At 40.8% G+C, this 21,473-nt stretch overlaps 1 protein-coding gene across 19 annotated transcripts in view; it reads right to left on the bottom strand.

Moving 5' to 3' along the window:
- Nucleotides 1–4,708: 4,708 nt before the first annotated feature.
- LOC144932389 (myelin transcription factor 1-like protein) overlaps nucleotides 4,709–21,473 on the bottom strand; it is a 268,350-nt gene continuing 251,585 nt past the window's right edge. For 14 of the 19 annotated variants that reach the window (XM_078856369.1, XM_078856376.1, XM_078856389.1 and 11 more), the window contains 4 exons: nucleotides 17,060–17,151; nucleotides 10,318–10,421; nucleotides 9,291–9,434; nucleotides 4,709–8,062 (listed from right to left, as the gene is read on the bottom strand). In XM_078856369.1, coding sequence (XP_078712495.1) covers nucleotides 7,922–8,062; nucleotides 9,291–9,434; nucleotides 10,318–10,421; nucleotides 17,060–17,151 — 481 coding nt within the window. In that variant the 3' untranslated portion in view covers nucleotides 4,709–7,921. The remainder of the gene's footprint in view (nucleotides 8,063–9,290; nucleotides 9,435–10,317; nucleotides 10,422–17,059; nucleotides 17,152–21,473) is intronic. The other 5 variants (XM_078856370.1, XM_078856381.1, XM_078856385.1 and 2 more) reach the window with 5 other exon arrangements.

The following is a 21,473-nucleotide window of genomic DNA, read 5'->3' as shown; positions in this document are numbered from 1 at the left end:
CAACAAACGTGATTTTGAAAATCTAATGAGTTTGACAGGATGGTTGTACAAAAATCGCAAGCAGCGTTGTGTTGTTGCGTAGTTTGAGTTTTCTATGAAGCAGTACAGCGCACTAAATCTATAAAATATATTCCGAGTCGGTGAGAGGTCCAAGATTGGAAATCTTTAAGGTTGTGATCTTTGCGATAATAATTGTTTCTCGTTGAACGCATCTAACGAAATGTTTTTGTTAAATGTACCACATGGACAAATGAATAACGTGTTCACGCCTTAAATTGTATCATCTTTATTTTAAAGGTATTAAATACCTCGCTGTCGGCATTCCTCACCTACACCTTTAAATTACGACGTATAATAATGTAGGGTACATAATAAACTAACAAAAGTGTTTGATAATTTTGAATGCAACGATTTACCTTTCTTATGGCCGCAGAAGACGGTCGTCCTGCTTGTCTTCCCCCGTGGAATGTGGACTAATGAGCTGCTAGCCTCAACTCGAGTATAACCTAACCATCTTGTCCAATTTATATTCCACGCCGTGGCCACGGCACCTTTTCATTTTAATACGTGCCATCAGTTCGTGGTGGGTGGTGAATGACACGAGTAAACTTCTTAACATTTCCGTGCGCTCTCAATTTGGCTCTTGAAGAGACTCAAACCATCGCGCGTTCACTCTCCACCGGCAGAGGTGGAGGCTGCGCGTGGCGGCCGTGATTCAGTCGGCGTATTCAGCTGTGCATATTTGAAATCATGGTCAGCAAAAACATGCAAGCGCACGTGTTGCTCACACTTATTAGTCCGTATAATAAGGGCATACATATATATATACGTGCATACGTACAATTGGCGTTACAGGTGAGAAGATTTGCCAGTGGCCAATGAGCGAGAATTGTTTAATGTTTCTGTGCATAAGATTCCTGTACAATTGTCATGAGTGAATAAGCCAGGATATATGTTACTTTGTTTGTGTGTGTATATACATATCTTTCAAGTTGTGATCATTCCTGCCACTACGAGGTCCCAACAGACCTGGACTGTGCAACCTTAGCATTCAGGATCATAATCTAATCCTCAGCGCTTGGAAAATGGGAATCATTGAGGGACTAAAGAAAAGCTCATCAAGCGCTTGCTTGGTCCTATTGCCAGCAGCATGAAAAACAGAAATACCGAATCATAACAACAATTGTACCGTTTTAATAATTGGCTTGGTAAACCACGCACAAAATCCAGATTCCTGTCGACCTGTGTCAGATAGAATATGCGGCCAAGTATGGTGAGTGAGCACTCACTAAGTGTGCTCTGGCCCAGTGGATACGAACAAAATGCTCAGTGACTTTGTCTTCACATTGCTGATGTTCGCACGAGACGATAGTTGATTGCAGGGAGGCCCAGTACTGGCTCGGATACAACTTTTCTACCGATGTGCATGACCGGGAGCCAAAACCAAGTCGGTCGGCATGGTCTAAATCGCAATGCCCCTGCTCCCACAAACCCACACGCAACCTGGATGCATACTCAGTGATATACGCATGAACAAGTCATGCGCCAAGGGCTTATGGCAGAAAGCAGCCCTCACTATTAATTATAATTATCCAACTTCTTGGGATGTGTTTCATACTTCTATACTGTTAAGGTCAAATAAACCGCGAAATACTTTGTTTAAGCTAAACAAAATATTTCTGCTGCACTCAATGGATCATTTTAGATCACGACAGTGTAGGATATTGGATATCCTTTCTCAATCTTTCCACCCCAGTGTTTTACCCACCTCTACTCGAGCCTTCATATGTTAAATGCCATGCGGTGATATTTCCCATTTGGAAGGCAGGATACAATTAGTGGAAACAAATTAAGAAATGTTCAGTGGACACCTTGTGGCTATCTGCCCATGGATTGTGATGATGACTATGACACTTTAGTCTGGGTGTGGAACGTGTTCCCGTATCATGAACTATCGTATTAAAGTGTGTACCATAAAATAAAAAAAATTCTCCAACTCTTAAACTACGTTTTCAAACAATTTGATAACCTTTGTGGTGAACCGTAGTAATTCACACAAACCAGACTCCGTCATTAATCGAACACTTGTTCATAAATAATGTGTATGTTCATCACGAGAATTGAGCGCCTTCGCTTGCTTTGGTTACATGGACATTTCATCAGCGGTGTCACCCCAGCATGTCTTCCAGCATGGCAAAGCTGCAGGCAAACCCATTGTGCTTTGACCCAGGAGCCCATGTGCCCTCCGAGGGGCTCGTACTACAATAAAAATAAATGCAGGTCTGTTCCACAATAAGTGAACGTTGTCACAGGATGAATAGTTGGATTGTGTTATTCGATATTAAACTACACTTTTTTTATTCACGAGTATTATTATTAAATATTAGTTACAAAAAATAGATTCCACCCCTTTGTCAAACCACTGTTGGGTCTGAAGGCCTCCCCATACTACGTCTGTCATGGGGATTGTTTGACCATACTTCACCACGCTGGTCATTGCAGGTTGGTGAAGGTGGGCGGAGGGGCAGGGGGACAAAACCGGTTCAGCTATCACTCGCCACTGATGTTAGTCGTGGCCAGGAATATAACTCAGTCGTAGTGCAGTGATCACCACTTGGCCACCGCTGCACCCTTGCGCAGGTGTGAGCTGGGTAAAAACGATATCTCTGTGCGCCGATATTATCTCATTGTCGTTTGTTTTCATGATGGTTGCCCATTGGTTTTTGTTCTCTGACCTGCAGTAGTTTTATGTCCCCGGCTTGTCTTCTTAATGCTTAAAGTGCACTCGCGTTCGTACAGTATTCTCCTTCTTAAAGATTAGATGCCCTGCTCCTCCTTGCCATGGTTGTCCAATATACATTTTTTGGGGGGGATCGAATTTTGTCTCTGGAGGAGCCATATCCTCCACGCTGCCGTGCAAGATATGGCGAGTAACAAACCCTGGTAGGATTTGATGTCCCGAATCGGCCGTTTAAACAATGGGGCAAGATTCCCAACCCTCCGCACTCCGCCTCTGTCCACGTGGCAGCATTAATTGCTACGGCCACGCCGCAGGGACGTGCGGTCAGGGGAGGCAGGGGAGGCCACAGCCTCACCTGGCATACACCAATGAAAATAGCTGTGACGAAAAGTAAAAAAATATATAAAATAAAAGAAAGATTTTTTTCTACTGATCTGTTATAAATGTCATTTCTGTATGATTCCAGTCATCACAGAGAGATAGTAACAGGCACGCGCTTGTTGCCCACGTTCCATCCAGTGTCTGAGGGGTTGCGCAATCAGAGGGGAGGCTGAGCTCGTCGCTGCCTCCTCGCCTCTCGTCTCTCCCTGCATTCGCAGCGGAGCTCCGCAAATTTGTCGATTTTGACTACAAAAACGATTGGAATCATACAGAAACGACATAACACAAATCAGCGTGGAAAAATCGTATTTTTTAAATTTTATTATTTTTTACTTTTCGTAACAGCCATTTTCATTGGAGTATGGCAGGTGAGGCTGTGCCTCCCCTGCCTCCCCTGACCGCACGTCCCTGAGCTACAGTAAAGTGTGAGTGCTCCCACAGCTTCCAGGACGTCTGGCCAGCGTGGAAGAGTAGACCAAAGTACCCACGATAGGGGCTTAAATCCTCGAAAGCAGTGGTTCTTAACTTGAGGATGCAGGCACCCCGTGGGATGTGAGATGCCCTTTCTGGGGGTGCGAGACATGCCAGATTTTTTTAGAAGGTAAATAATCGAAACACAAATGAAGCAAGGGCACGTAAGTACAACTTACTTGTTTCATCAAACCTAAGTATTTATTCACACTACACATTTTTTTTTACGATTGAGGCTAGAGTAAAGGTTAAGAACCACTGCTCTAAAGGCTCCGACCGAGTCTGCACAGCCAATATCATCTGTGCCGGACAATCCTCTACATCGCATTACGGAAGACTGTTGGAGCCCCCAACATTCTCCAGATCCCATCCCGCAGGACTTTGTGATATCCGGAGGTTCCCAACTTCATTTGGCGCAGGCATTCATTGGAGGACGACCGATGAGGCTTTCTGTGGGTAGCAATTGCGCCTACATATGTCTTAAGATTGCTGTTTTACTGGGGCTAAAGACATTACACAACGTTAGATTGTTGAAGCTATGTAATTAACTCGCTGAGCTTAATTTATTTCTAACTCCTGGGAAACGGTATCGATAACCGGATCAATGGCATAAATAACAAGGTTAACCGGTCGGGAGCCAGCCCTCTTTGCTGCACCCAGACATTTATCAGCCTCCCATCATTAGTACAGCCATGTAAGGCTTCAATAAGATTTAGCACAATTTGGTATCCGCGCAATTCCTATAACGCAGGGATATCCCTGAAGACGTTAGGGTTCACACGCGGGTAAAGTCTGCGAGTGGGAAGCAACGTCGCTCCCAGTAATCCCAATTGAGTCATTGACGGCGTAATGTATTAGGTTTGGCAACATTGGACCGTCTTCTCCCTGATGACGAAAGAAAATGGTCCAAGCGTGCCGATGACGCGGGCACACACAAGGGCCTACTCGTCTTGAATGATGTCAAGGGATGTGTGACGTGCAGTCTTAACCAGCGCGCTAACCACTGCACCGCCGCTCCGCACACACCCACACGATCGGCGTAAGATTTTACATACAACATCCGCCATGCATGTTGAACAGTGTATAACATGTACGCAACCACATACAATAGTGCCTTCGAGTGACTTTATTAAATTTATCACAATCCACTGATATTGACATTTGGCTGCTTAACTTAACAGCTACAGCAAACATTATGAACGACACTTATGCGACATGAACAAGTGCATTTGTCAACATTAGAATCAAACTGTTTATCAAGTGTAAGGATTTTATATCCCTACTCAATTTTCAATAAATATGGTCCAGTTTCTGTTATAATCCACATATTCTGATGGAATAGGAATGTAACATATATGTTACAGCACTTATTACCAAAAAAATAAACTTTTTTTCACCCAACAATAAATTATGTCTTCACAAAATATCACAGTACCGTACTTTTTTAAAACGTAATTACAAATGGAAAACCCAAAAATGATAAATCTATTTTTTGTAAATTAATTGAGAATGTACAGTTTTACAGATTCGTCTTAAGCCTATTAACATACCAAAATGTATTTTGTTTTTCATCTTATAAGCAAGGAAAATGGGGTCTATGCATAAACTTGTGCTTCAAGGCTGATGCAGAATAAACAAAGCACATTCACTTTTACTTCAAACAAATCAGGCATGCTACAGGTATTGCTTAAGCAGAATCAAAATAAGGGTTCAATAACCCTGCATTATATATACAGATAACCAAAAAAGTAAAATATGGATTCTGAAAATGTGTCCTGTTTCTATTAACGGCCATTATAATTCACATATAAATCCAAAGAGGAGAGGTATTCTGGTAAACTATTTCATTTTGTTGCTTGCAGCAATTGTTTTTTACACCTATATTCATATTTTTGTTGATTATTACCAACATGTCTTCATACAAATACCAAAATGCCTGAGGAAGTTTTTTTTTAAGTACTTTTAAGTAATTTTTTTAAACTCCTCCTGGATGTGAATCTGATGCTATGGGTGCATTGTACAACTTGTCCTTGCAAAACACATATACTGTACATGCAAGGATATTACAACTGTTCTACGTTTGTCATCAACTACATATATGGAATACTCTGTTTAATCGTGTGGTTTAGGTGTCAGGGCGGGTAGTGGTGAGAGGAAGGGGGCAGGGGGGGGTACAGGAGAGGGGGGCTGGAGAGTAAGTGGGGGCGGTGTGGTGGGAGACAGTTCAAAATCTGGGGGGGGTGGGGTAGGAGAGGGGGGGGCGCACACATTGAAAAAGCAAACTACGAAACGGGTCAAGGCACAGGACAAGCACCACACAGAGCACTTTGACAAAGTGTGCTATAGATAAAAAGCGGTAGCAAGCAGCAAGATAGGTCTGGGGAGGGGAGGGGATTAGTAAAATCATCGAGCAAAAACGGGAGTCATACCGAAGGAGCCGTTCAGGCATCGTGGGAAAATAAAGTGCTTAACACATCCTACCTTAGTGCCAATGTCATTCTTTCCAAAAACTACTTACAATTGTTTTATAAACAACATACTGTACTTCAATGTAGATATCATTGCTCTGGTTCCAATACATCAGAAATATAAATAATATAGTAAGAGGCTCCCGAATATAACCCTCAGTTGTGGATGACTTCATGGCATAATACAGAATAATACGGAATTAGCGGGCCCAGTTTCGTGGCTGTACGCGTGGGTCCTTCGCGGAAAAGTGGGGTAGCGAAAATTCTGAACGATCGATCGTCGGGATCGGTTATTGGCGCGTGTGCTTAACTCACATTAAACGTGCTAATTACTCTCATTTTCTCGCCTTTGGTCCACGACGGCCCAAACGATTCAGTTACAACACGTCCGGAATGCACCGACGATGCAGACGCCATGCCGGCTTCTTCGACCCAGCCACAGCCAAATGTTCCCTCAACCGAACCAACGTCACTGTGAACTTGCAATTACTTCCTATACGCGAGCTCGAGAGAAAAACACTTCACAGAAAATATTACCCTTCCGTGACATCGGCAGCGGAGGCTGCCACTCAATAAAATGTCATTTGAAACATTACAAATATAAAATGTTGAATTATATTTTCAAAAAAAAAATTGCTGGGGATTTTCGGTCATTTTGAAATTTGATTTGCAACATTACCATACATAGAAAACACGTGAATATTTTCAAATTAAGCAAGTGGCATGTCTTATCTGATTACACAGATAACGAGATTTGTTTAATGGTGCACAAACCGTTTGGAAACATAGACAATAGAGTGAGTTACGTTTTATACAATGTAATGTGTAAAAATATCTAATTTTTCATTGATTCAAACGTGTTAAAAATTAACATAAGATGTAAAAGTAACACGTACTATATTGTCCATATTTCCACAATTCTGTCTTGCAGATAACATATCGATCGAAGCGGGCAGAAAAGACCGTGCCATTCTGCTCGTGAAGCCAAACAGGATGCTGTACGTGAACAGCGGGTACCAGGAGAGAAACCCCGACTACAAAATAAGATCCTGGTATGAAACAGGATTATCGTAACACAGATGACTAAAGCATATAAGCGCCATGCTGTTATATGTTTGTCAAAGTAGTGCGATACACTCATTTGTAATCAATATATTCAGTTATTTTCACAATTTTACAGGAACAAAATTCACATTTAAGTGCCATCACCTTACATTTTTACATTATCCACAAATGTAGCTTTCAGAAATGTCAATTGCTAAGCAATATTACAAATAGCAATGTAAAATACTCCCATTCTAAAAAATAGCATTCTATTAAACTTAAATAACAAGTACAACGTCACCCTTAAAATTCACCATTGCAGAGCTAACAAAATACTAGATAACTTTAAAAATTATGTAATGCAGCAAAAATGGCTGGAATGATTATCTTTTAATAAAATTCACTTTTAGATAGGTACCTTGCTTCACAAATATTTGTGATACATCATCATCATCATTATTGTGCATCAGTACATATCGCGATCTCACCTTTAAGTACGTCATTTAAAACCCACGAGAACTCATATATTTCTGCATTTTTTTCAGTGTGTTTATAATACGTGAATGTTTTTTTTATAATTGAACACACTAGCTGCCAATGTGCAAGCAATATAAAAGCCATTAAATGATGACATTTTAAAAGCCAGCAGCAGGGCCATCCAATACCTAGGATTTTATAAACAGGTCTTACATCATACAGTGAATCAAAGTGCTGTAAAAAGTCACACATTTTAGGAACTTTTTTTTCGAAGGAAAAGAATGAGAACACTTTCAGACATTAATGCAGAAATGGGCCTTCTTTCTTCATTCTATCGGCATTAAACTTGGATACTTTTCACGGCCTGCTTGATGCTATCCAAGAGGTTTTTGTTTTCCGGGTTATGGTAGTGCTCCTGGTTGCTGTATACGTCTGTCAGCTTTGACACGTAGGTGTCAAAATTCTGTTCATTGATCGGATCCTGTGGGTACAACAAAACACAAAAGTATTTCCACAAACGTCGAAACAATGAGTAAAGCACGTTCTTTCACAACTCTGTTGATCCTCTTTGTGGGATACGGGAGTGCAGGTTATCAGCAGCACAGACACTTCAACATTGACCGCAAACCCGGTGTGAGCTCCTCATTGATATGAACATAACGATTCAAAGTGAGTTAACTTGGACTACTTTAGCTGTTATAAGGGCACGGTTCGCTCCGCTAATCTTTCTCCGGCAAGAAGTTGAGACGCGTACATTGCTCTGCCTCGCTGCTTCGCTTCACTGGCAGCTCATCTCCGTCTGATGCAGTGGCATGCTCGTGCAAGCGCCTTGCGCACAAGGACCCGTAACATTTAAAGTCCCACATGTTGCTTGTTAGCATGTCATATATCACTGATGCACGGGGGTAAGGTTTGCACTTTACTGTCTGATTAAAAGGCCCTTCATCGTAGCATAAGATGTGTTATGAAGAAAGGCCATGGTCCAAAACCTATTACATATATTTCTATTAAGGCCACAGTCTTATTGACAAATGAGTTGTTTTGTTTGTTGGCGCTTGTGCACCACTGCTAACATAACATCTACAAAATTTGTTAATTTATGAACGGTTCCTTTTATAATAGACATTTCTAAAATATGCTGTAGCTACCAACTTGGATTTAGATCCTTAAATGACACGAACATAAAGGCTTATTATAGTTTCCAGAATGGATAGGTGAGGAATAGAACCAAAGGCTAAAAACAGCCTCAGTTACATTTTGCTGGCAACATGGAATTGTAATCTGGCGATAATTATCACAGTGAATATGTGTTAATCATTGGATAGTTAATACCTTTTAATAAGCATAAAGGTTTTCTGGATATCAATAAACACATTTTAAAAATATATATTACTTGAGAATATACAGCATCTCGTCACTCAAAGGCTAGATGACGGCCTCTCCGTGCCATGCCGAGCTTTTGGATTGCTTCTTGGCCATACGTCACCACGCTGGTCAGTGAGCATTGGTAAAATGAGGGGGGAGGATCAGAACTAGTTCAGATATCACTCACCACTGATGTTAGCCATGCCAGGAATCTAGCTCAGGTCTCCAGGTAACCACTGCACACACACTCCCCCCCCCCCTCCCCCCTCGCACCCATAATGAATCGTGACGCTGTCATTGAACTGGGCAATGTTTCCGGCCAATTGTCCGGTTCCTATCCTCACCATGCTGGGAAGACGCACCCCAGACAGACTGCTGATCAGAGTCTGACTCAGGCTGGACAGCTCGCTCAGAAGGGTCTCGCTCTGCCCCTCCATCCGACTGTTTTTCTCTTGCGATGATTTCAGATTGTCCTCGAGACTGGTGATCTGAAAATTAATTTGTCAAACAAAAGAACTGAGAAGGTGTGCAAATGATGACGATTTGCACGTGTTCAGCGCTCACGTGCCGTGTGGCGTGTCAAAGCACCTCTCAGCACAATATTTCCTCATTTGTAATGTTATATCTCGTCGTACCTTTTTATAACTCGAAAACGTGAGCTAGGGTTTAACTTTATGATCCTACATCCTGAAACTGAATATTTTCCAATAAGAACATTTTCTTAAAGGATGCATTATTTGCCTGAGGGGGCAATATGAAACTTATATTTATTATTTTGAGATCTCTACGGGTGATGGTTGATGCTTTAATGACCTTTAACCTCTACGCTTCTTCTGATTGGTTCACTCTGGGACACGAAGACCAGAAATGCGGCACAGCGAGAACTCGGGCCGATGGTCACCCCCTTCGTTCATTTCACAAATCAAACAACCACGCAGTCAGCCAGAAGCCTCCGGCTCCTCTTAACCCAGTACGTATGTATGTTGAACTTCTTTCATACCGTACGTAGCCAACCGTGATAATCAGAGGTGTGGGGGAAGGGCAACAAACTAAACACAAAAAGCAGTTCTAAAGAAATTAGTTTTAAATCTAGATGATTTAAAATTGCATAGCTCCAATGACTTCCTTATTTCGGAAGCGCGTTCCAGACGGCCGCAGAAGCGTATCTGAAATGCCCGCACGATGCGGTGACCATCTTTGTTCGATGGTTAGCCAAACGCCACTGCGAGGATGACCAGAGTTCGCGTGATGACGGTTAATGCCCCTTGACGAGATTAGCAATGTATTGTGGTTCATTTGGGGCGAGCACTCTGTGTGCGATGAGTGTGACTCATTGCACATGCCATCAGGGTCCGTGGCCTTGCCCCTCACCTGCGTCCGTAGTTTGATCATCTCCACTTCCACATGCGAGTTGGATTCTCCCAGATCTTTGATTTCCTCGTAAAGGTGCTTGACCTCCTCGTCGTTCTCTATGCCTGCGAGAGACAAAAGAAAAAAGCCACCCAACTTGAAATGTCACGGATTCCAACGGTGGGTAGATTATGCCATGGATTGCATTGTGAAATAATACACACTCAGGTTAATGGCATTTAAGCAGGGCAATTTCACGGTAATTATAATTAACCGTGAATCTCAATGTATCGCATTAACACCATCTTACACGATTTCAGATATAGTGATAGTCATCATAACAACCAATTAAATGATCTACAGGAATTACTTGATTTAAATAAAGCTGAAAAGTTGGAGTCAAGCTAAATATGACCAAAACAAAAGTAATGAACCACGACATTACTAAACTAAATAAAATGATTCTTGGAAAGACGCAGTAGGAAAACTCAAAAAAAAAAGTAAAGCGAATGTAACAACCGGTGCATATTTACAGCCATGAAATGGCTCAGAAACATGACCAGTGAAACATAAAATCGAGCACAATCTGACAATTAAGCAACAACAAAAACACGCACGGAAAAGTGCACGCTTTGAATTACACTGAATGACACAAAGAGACACTCAATGGCTTAGACATCGACTATTATTAATGAGAGTGGGCCTGGCCAGGACGTATTTACTCGTGTTACTCGTGGGGATGATGGCTGGCTGATAAAGAGAAGATGGCCATGGGATGGCAGCCAGAGGGGGACATGCTCCTGAGAGGGCATTCAGCACGGAGATGAGGCAATGCAATCAGAGGCCAGATGGATTGTTACATCGCGAGGTCACGGGAGATGGCAATGGCTTGGAGAGTCCTTCGTCCAGGAGTAATGATGAATACCATCTAGAATGCCTCATATCATCTCCCGGTCGTGCAATAATCATGTTGCTGAGTATGCTAGAGCCGAGGCACATTTAAAAGTGTACTTATATTCTATATTGGTATATATTAGCATCTTGATTTATTACAAAATGACAGGAGGCCACCTAGAAGACAATCAAGTCAACCGTGACGTTATTACAACGTAGTTTTGTTCTGTCCCATTGCACAATACAAAGTTGAGAGTATCTGAACATCGGTCACGGCAACTCTTATTCAACGCAACTACTGAATATTGACAAGACACAGAGGGGCCGCACATCACCGTGGCGTTTCGTGGAAGCTGCAACAAGTAAAGAGCAGAAGCCTTCTTGAAATCCAGTGATTGAGTCGGGGCAACATTCGGCACGAATCTCTTTTCGTGGTTTCTCATTCAAATAAAGTCAGACTGTTCGAGGCTTTGTCCAGTTTAACACTGTGACATTTCCAAATTGTGCTGTGTTATTACGCATTCCGTATAACTTGTCTATGTTAAACAGGCAACACAGAAACATAATCGTATAAACTAGAGCAGGAAATACGAGAAGGTATTGCATGAAGATGAGTTTCACGTAAATTTTTATATTTTACGTCAAATCACGAATAAGGTGCCTTAAGTCTGGCAAGTGCACTCATGTTCGCAAATGCTGCACACGACTAGGACAAACTACAACCACGCATCATAATGCAATCACTTTTAGTTTATTAAATATAAAATCACTCCCACAGTGCTGGATACTCATTTCTGTAAAACTGCTCTTGGTGCTTAGTTTGTTGTCCTTCCCCCGCACCTCCGATTTGCACGGTTGGCTACGTACGGTGTGAAAGAAGTTCAACATACATAGATATACACGTGCCTCACATAGCGTTGATCTAATTGTGCACTATGTACAGATGTCTGACTCAACTGTATATACGAAAAGCAGTTGATATGCATGGCGCAAATGTCATGGTGCAGGATGTTCCAACTCCCCCTACGGGTGATGCGTCCTCTATGTCATAACTAGGGTGCCACGAGGGGCATTCAGTCCCTGCTTCAGTGATGTTTCCGCACGCAGACTCATTTCACTTTGGAAAATATTCTTTGTTTCTCATGGATATTCGGATAAAAATTCCAACATGAAACGTAAAAATAATCAAAAATTGCAAGATTCCAGTCAGAATTTACCAGTACAGATTTTCTCGATGTATACAATTTCCTGAACTTGCCAGCCAGCTTCTTCTGACAAGCACAAGCAACAGCAGCCAGAGCTTTAAAGGATGTGGTAGCAAAACGCACAGCGATAACCACCCAGTGCTTCATGTTGAATTTTGGGTACCCTGAAGTTAATCTGCTCATCTGTCGATAGCAGGACTGTCCCCGAGTTGGAAAGTTAGAGTGTGTATGAAACAAAGATGAGATATGCAATGGAAACTGCGGATATTCTCATTCTCACAGTTATTTATTCAACGTTAGATTCAGGCCCTCTGTAATGGCAACGTTCAATATTGGCCTTAATTGGAGTGGTCACTGGGTGACACTGGAGGCAAATGCCAATATCTGGATAATGAGTCTGCACTATTTAGTTAATGGGTCTCACTTGTGACATTTACCAACGAAAATAATATTTAATTCTATCAGTTCAGTCAGCAATGGAAATTGCAATAAAAATATATAAATATTATTTGGCTTTAAAGAAATTTCCAATGTGAAGTCTTAATTGCTTGGACCTCCATTTGACTATCAATGTGAGTACTGTGTAGAGACTCGTGCATAGCAAGCACATGAGAAAATACAGTCACAGCAAGAATTAATATTCTTGGTTCTTTCGGTAAAGTCACGTAGAAGCGAAATTATAAAATCATAAAAATAAAATTCTCACGACGTTTAGATTGCAACACAAGCAATCATCAGTTGTGAAAACCACAGCAAGAAAATTGTGAGAATTTAATTGTTTTATTTTTATTATTGTATTATTTCCCTTCTACGTGACTTTACCGACAGAACCAAGAATATGAATCCCTGCAGTCACGAAAGCTTTAAAGCAAGAATTAAGTTAAGAGGAAGCATTAAAGGAAGATGAGAGAGATAACAAAGATCCATGATTTTGAAATTGCAATGGCTTTCTTGTGACTGTGCACACATTTGCACGGTAGATAAATGGCGCATTTGTGTTCAGCGCATCCACTTCTTTATAGTTCACGAGGTTCCTCTTTGTGGTGCCTCTTCTGACCTGTTGCTGATCCAACAGTAACCGGTCTTCTCCTTCTGCTCCTCTATTGCTCATCTCTGTGGACGGCTACACTCCTTATGACTTGTTAGGAGTCTGTGGACCTTTGGTTAAGAGTCCCAGGTGTAACAATTACAGGTAACGCCTCTCATCTGCAACCTCATCCCACCACTAAACCATGCATAACAGCAGTTATCTTGTAATAAATCATTAGGCTTCCTACACCATCACCAGCAGCCATGATCTATCCACTGCTTGATGAAGGCTTCTCCATATCTTCACCAACATTCGTGGGCCTGCAATGCCACAATCCATCTCGTTACTGTGCATGAGCTGATTTGATCGCTCCATCTCCGCGGTAGAGTCATCCTCTTGAGCGTTTTCTCTCCATCGGCTGCCATAGGCTCCCTGCCTGTCTTGTGTGAAATGATTGCCATCATGTCTTTCTTTCCGATCCCATGATGAGGAGCAATGTTGCACACAGGTGTCAACACTAAAGGGATGGAATCTTGAGCTAACCTTGCCTTGGATATGAACTAATTATCTTACAACCGTGAGCTCAGCGCCGCACCGAGTGAGCTTTCCCCAACATCCATAATGGGGAAGAATAATGGGCTGCACCAGCAAAAGAGCAGGTCAAAGATAGAGACAACTGGAAGACTAATTCCCCAGGCCATGCTTGCAAATGATAGTCATCCTGGTCTCTTGATATCTGACCTGGTTAAACTCTAAATAAACTTGCATGTAAGGGAATATGATAGCCAACTGAAAATGCTTTCAAATATATTATAGATTTGTAGGACATGCTATAGGTTGATTTAAAATCTCTTGATATTTTCAATGCAAGTTTATTTCTTGGACAATGTAAAAAACTTTTAGGTCTACCCCGACATTATATACAATTGTAAGATAATTTTTGTAATATTCACTTGAGGATTTAAGATAAAATTTAAAAAACTTCATTTTTGAGTACTTGATGTTCGATGGAAATATCTCCACTTATTTAAAGTTGGATAAATTGTTAAATAAAACTTAAAGAGAATGACACGATCGTTTCAGAATATGCGCGACAGATGAATCACAGGCAATCATACGCTCCCTCCTATTACTGTATTGTCCTAAAAGCTCACGTTTAAATGTTTTAAGCGGTAAAGTTTTTCATCATAAGCCTCACTCACAAATCATTACAATTTGATTCAACTATCGAAAAGTGCATCCGTCCAATGTATTAAGTAAATCATGATTACTTATCATTGGTTCTTTCGGTAAAGTCACGTAAAAGGAAAATAATAAAATAATAAAAATCTAACTATAAAAAGACGTTTCGATTGCAACACAAGCAATCACCATCAGGTGTGAAAACCACAGCAAGAAAATTTGAAAAAAGTGGCGTTTTTTTCTTAACGTTAGCACCATGGACAGCAACTGGCGGTTGGTCAGATGTACGAGTCCATCTATGCTCGGAAAGGAGGAGGGGGGAGAGAAAGAGAATGGAATGCGGTCTGAAAGTCATCGTAAGCGTGAACACAATCAATTAAGACCCGAAATGGTTTATCACATCCTTCTAATGATTGCTAAGCCAGAATCCATCTTCTCGGTTGAAATTGTCTCTGTGTTTGTATGTGGATAGCCTCATGAACTTACCACTTCACAAGGTCTAATACAGACTTTGATGAGAGATATTTTTCTGCTTGATGCTCAAGTCTATAAGAATACAACTGTATCTATACTGCTACTAATATGTACCCAGAATTGTGGTTAAATGGGCCCAATGCAGTGCAATTGCGCAGCACTGGTACAACATTATCATAATGTACCAAAAATAAAAAAAATAAATGCATACATAATTGCAATGAATCACGTTGAAGTAATTTTATAATTCTATAAATCGTGTTTTTTACAATTAAAAATAATGAAATGCATCGCCAGCCAGACTTTGAACACAAATCCATCAGATCTCAAGGGAGGGCCCATATACTGATCTATACAGAAACATCTGGCTACTTGGCATTAACTCACATATTCCATTATTACTTCAGTAAACATAGGTCATATAAAGTCTCGTAGCTAAAGAGAATTTTAATTATTGTATGGAGGTACTTAACGGATAAATGACCTCTGTATACATTCTGTAAGTGATTTAATTCACTCGGAATCCAAATTGAGGTTGTATTGGATTGGTCACGATTGACTTCAGACAAAGACTCAACTGTGCACCGCCATTAATATTAACGTGATTATTGCGCAAGAATAATGACTGAAATATATAATGTATTAAACAATCCCACTTATGTATAGTAAGAATATATCGTTTTAAAATCACACGTAATAAGTGGCTACTTGAAATTAATATTTTTGAGTGACTAAGTACTAAACATTTACAACTTATTAAATTACTCCATTTTCAGTCACAGAATTGGTTACTGGATGACATAAATATATTTTTACAAGTTAACCCACCCTATGGGTTTCGTATAGGATCAGTAAAAAGGTTATCATATAATTATCTAATTAATACATCAACCTTTAAGCAAGTAAATATTTATACAGAGGGGTAATAATTAAAATAAAATGTTTCCACGTAAAATCACCTAATCGAGGTTGACGCAACAGGTAACCATCATAAATTTTAACACACAAACAAGGAAAGTTGCACTGAGCGTTATGTTTTTCAGGTCACACAAAAGTTAGGTTGGCTAAATTAATCCACTGTTCTCGAGGTTTATGTATTTATATTGCTGTGCCGTGATACAAGATGGTACTGGATCCCCATGGTTACATATTCTATTGTGGATATTCGAGACATTAATGCGGAATCGTACAAATTTTATAAATCAAATCAGGGGATGGAAAATTTACCAGCATAGGAATCGGGCTCCGGATTTGAATTTGATTCTAAAACGGTCAAATGTGACAGACCAGGAACAACATTCAGTTGTAATTAATTTCTAATTACAGTACTGTGTTGAGTAATGCATTAAATAATAAATTACTTTACGAGCAACTTAAGCATGCGTTTAATACTTATGCAATAAAAATAAACTACTTGAAAGATAATTGTTTTTTGGGATTAAAAAATGTACATCTGTCTCCCATTGCTGCTACCAAGCCGTCGGTGAGGCATGCACGCTTGGCAGTTGAATAATTGATGTTCGACACCTGGCTGAGCATGCATTTTGATAATGTGAAATCAATGCAAATACAGTGAACAAAAGTAATTATGTATATCTTTAGGGTTTAAAGCATTTTTTATCACCAAATTTCACGTTCGGGCCTACCGTTGCGTATGCTGTAGACGCATTGCGACGTCAAGCTGACACATCTGCTTATCATTGAATGAAATATTTATTTAATGGCACCCTTCTTAAACCAAGGCGCTGCACATAAACTATCAATACAACTTTAAAGCCATGCAAACAGAATAATAACATTCAGGTTAACCTAAAAACCATAAATTTGGCGACGCTACATAAATCTTCGTGTGTATACGCCAGGCTGAACAGGTAACTTTTTAAGAATTTTTTTTTTGAAGCGGTGGACGGTCAAAGATAGATTTCCTCCAACCCAGCATGCACCCTCCTGCCACTGGGCTTCGTGGCAGTCAACTCACCATTTGAGGCTCGCAGTTTGATCGTCATCATCTCTTCCCCTGAGAGCTTGGCCTTCTTCATGGCGAAGGTCGCTCTGGGACAACCTGACAGGCTGCCAAGCCCAACCCAGACACACAACATGTGTTCATATTTTCAGGTGCTAGCTTTGGTATAAAGCCATCGAAGCACTAAAGTCAACCAAAGTTATCATTTTTCTTTCCTCTCTGAAAGTGAACTCAAAAAGGCTTGAAAAATCGATTTACAAAAAGTTTATGTGAATTTTACAATACAGGTGACTCTGCGCTAAAATCATTTTAAATGCTTTCATCTCTTGCGGAAATGTACACGTTTGTACCTTGCCTCACGTGTTTTACTTTTTTACGTTATTTTTTAAATCGTTTTTTGACAACCTAAAATGTTCAACAGAAATCTTTAGAGGGATAGAACAACTGACATTTTTGCCAATGAAGCTGCAAAGTCTGCATGGCGTGAATGCCGTTAAGACTGCCATGGGCGTTTCAATGCAATCCTTCACCTCGCACACAGCTCTGGCTAGAATTAAGATCTTCTATTCGGAAAAAAAAAATGCCCAACAGCACTAAATTCAGTGCATTCATATTTTTACAAGACAGTTATTAAGTCCACCAGCCATCATCTCTTCTAGCAACATGTCAAGCTCACTTACCTTCCTCAAAAAGTCAACATGTATGTCTCTGATTTGTGTTTGATCTCTTATTTCTGTCTCGGTGAAATCCCAAGCATGCACCTCTCCATGCTTCTTCTTCGCACACTTTTGAACGCTTGTTCCATTTTCTCTGTCAGTATTTCTTTATTTTAAAAGAACGTATCATGTGCATGTAACCGCTAATGTGTACCATCAATCTACAATTATCTCATCTCTTTCATTTCACTAATCTGCATTTATTTATGTCTCAGTAAGCAATTTCTCTCCGTGGGCCATACAGGTCAGGGCTCAGCAGGCCTCTGTAAGAGCCTCTGTAGGCCAGACGTGACCCACAGGCCACCGTGCAGTGCAACAGGAGAGACTGGCATGCAACGCGGTTAAAGTGAAGGTGATTCTGAGAAGCATAAATATAAGCACCTTCCAGTGATTGTAGTCATGCGCAATTGAGATGTTTTAACAATATTTCGAGATTAAAATGTGGCCGCCTTAATTTGGATTAATTTAATAGAAAAAGGGGTGCTCTTTTTTGCATGTAGTAATATTATTCTTTAAAAACAAATCACAGCGGTGAGTGGATAAACCAGGGCTGTCCCAACTACTCCCTGGGGATACATTTATATGGCTCGTGGCATCACTCAAACTTTTCACCAACCGTAAGCACTTGTTCTATATCAAATGTTCGCCGTATATTCTCAAATATCTTCTCTTGCCACATTGTTTTACATTTCTCGCATATCTCACACCACCCTCAGATTGCTCTTGTGAATACATCTCCCATCCATCTCGTATCTCTCTGCTGAATACAGCACATCTACCTCTGAGATCTCAGCATTTATATTTTGTTGTGCTGTATTAAAATACATTGCAGACTTGAGCACTGCATTATTACACAGGGATCCAAACCTCTTACAGTAGCTAACAGTTGTCATGCATTAAATATAGTCGAATCTATGCTGATATCCAGAACGATCTGGAAATCATAAATTTCGAATTTGGGCCTCAAAAAATGGCCTGGATGTTGATTGGTATCCCATATGTGGCAGCGTCAAGGGTCAGGCCTAGAGTTCTACGTTGCTTATCTCTGGCTCTGCAATTACAACTATACAATAGCCATTGATGAACCAAGTAATATGCTTCGTGTGGTGGTTGATGTGAAGACCAATAGGAAAAAGCCAAAGAAAAATGCCAGTTACTTTGTTTAATATATGCTGCGAATTTGAAGATATTTGTTGGGGGGAAAACCCCACTCTTGTTACTTAATACAACATAGCAACTGCAGTATATTGCGCTCAACGTAGAACAAAAAAATCAAGAAAACTCTGCTAAACGTTGTCTGCAATTGCCAAGTTTGGCATTATAAGTCTTCTCACTAACATTTCTGCAAATTAGAATACAGTGCCACACTGCACCAGCGGGGTGACGCAATGAGGAGGTACAGTCTGACTTTGTAGAAATGAGAAACCAGGGAGAAGGAGAAAACAGATTCGTGCATAGAGCACCATACATGACAAACACCACGAGCAATGCCACACACTTTCCCATGTCCACCGAACGTATCAAAATGTACTTTGTTATTCTTTGAATGCATGGATTTCAAAATAGACTTCTCATACCTATCAACCCCTTATCAGTGCCTCCCTTATTACAGGCCAATTCAGACCTTATTGGTCACCCCGTGCCCTTATAAATATCAACGTTCATCCGACACAAGGGAAAAACTAAATCAAATAGACAAACATTTTTGTTCACTCAATTTCCCTGTACAAGAATACGGCTAAACCGATTGGGTTGACAGGTATGAGTTCTGTATAGTCTGACTTACTTTGTGCTCATCCAATCCTGAGACTGTGCAAGAAGGAACACTGCTAAACTCAAATAACCCTTCGCTTGAAATAAGCGTTGTCTTCCGGGTGATGTGCTGTTGATTTATATTAAAAGGAGATGCAGGTCCTGTACGTTTACACCAATAAAGTAACACGACTTTAATTGACAGGGGATTTACATTTATTCTCATTAACAGTGCTTCCCAACCTTAAAACATATTTGTATGGTGGGTCTTTAAATCAAATATTATTAAAACTAAACTATGTTTTCAATTTTACCAGGTAAGGCCCACTGAGCTATAGAGCTCTTTTTCAGAAGTGACTTGGCCACAATTTGATAGCTCAACGAAGTGGCTTATCACGGAAATGTATAGCAGCCAAATAATCTAAGCGCATTTTTCTAAATGTGGAGGGAAAAACCGGAGGACCCGGAGAAAAATCCACGCGACCACGGGGAGAATATGCAAACTCCAAATATACAGGCGTCAGAGTCAGGATTGAACCCACGACCTCCTGTATACCAGGCAAAGGAGTTAACATCTCGCCACCGTATCATGACCACGATGACGTTCATGCCATGTCTGCTGTAGCTGTTGCGAACTTCACCATCAACCGTAAACATGCAGAGATCCCCATTGTCAAAAATAAAAGTGGGTAACATCACCAAGATTCATGGTGCCTTAGGTTTCCCCTGCATCTCTGTAGGAAATACGAGGCAAACGCTGCTCTTAGGTTGTGAGTTGAAGGATTCCCCAAAGGTCCTAAAATTGAGATATTTATTGTGGGGCTACCCCCAAATAAAACTAACTAAATTGGAGAAAGTTGTCCCAATGCACAGGTCATGGTGCCAGTGGCTGAGCACTGATGTCACGTGAAGCACCACATCTCTGCTCACCTTGTCTCCAACGAGGGAAGTGAAGTGTGTGGAGGTTTACTCTGATGATGATGATAATACTTGTAATCAGGGTGCTGTTGTGATACAGTATGAGCTGCCCTATGGACGCCACACTACGGGGAAACACAGGCTGCAGAGGATCCTGGGATGATGCCTCAATTACAAACGTTTGTGTTTGTGGCCATGTCCTTCCATTCAGTCGATGGACAGGAAAATGGATTTCTCAATTAGCAATGAGAGGATAATGAGCTAAAGGTAATATTCACTTGTAGGTTCAGACGTATTATTGGGATATGCCTGTACACACAGACATAGTTGTAGGGCTGGAAGAGACGATATTTAAATTTACTGTCCACCAAAAATGGTTGTTGTCTCTTGCGGGACATTTCCATCACACTGTTGATTTACTATATTACGATTTGACCTGAGTTGGATGGATGGTAAAGTAGGATTCAGAATTATGTTTTTCAATGCGCTTTAAACGTGTCACTCGACCCTGCCAACTCTAATTTAAGTACTAAAGTTATCTCATACACCTGACCAATAGAATTTGCACCAAACAAATGCATATCGAGATAACATATCGTCTACTAAAGCAGCCGGTACGTGCTTGTCTCATAAAGCATTGCTCGGAAACAGTGGTGAGTACGGTAAAAGCTCTCAAAGCCAGACTCGGGTGACCCGGAATTTGGAGTATGCTAGAAAAGGTACGAAAAAATTTAAACGAAATGAAGGGTAAACATTTTTAAATACTCTAGCCGCGATACTATCTTGCACTAATTAAGTTGTGCGAGGTAGCATACGGTATTCTGCGGTCGGTAACTAATTATGTGTATAAGTTAGTTACAGCGTACTTAATTTACGAATAAAATGTTCAGAAACAAGCGTCAGGTTGCGACCAGCAGAGCGCGTGGCGGGCTGCGTGGCCGGTGACCTCGTGGCAACTCTGGGCTGGCTCCTTTTTTTCTACTTTTATTTTCGTGACCGAATCTCTGTCGTTTCAACAGCGATCTCGCCAAGATTGTCTACGG

Source organism: Lampetra fluviatilis, chromosome 5 (assembly GCF_964198595.1).
Source record: "Lampetra fluviatilis chromosome 5, kcLamFluv1.1, whole genome shotgun sequence".
Taxonomy (NCBI): Eukaryota; Metazoa; Chordata; class Hyperoartia; order Petromyzontiformes; family Petromyzontidae; genus Lampetra; species Lampetra fluviatilis.
The sequence above is the reverse complement of the archived record's forward strand: the minus strand, read 5'-3'. Positions and strand labels throughout refer to the sequence as shown.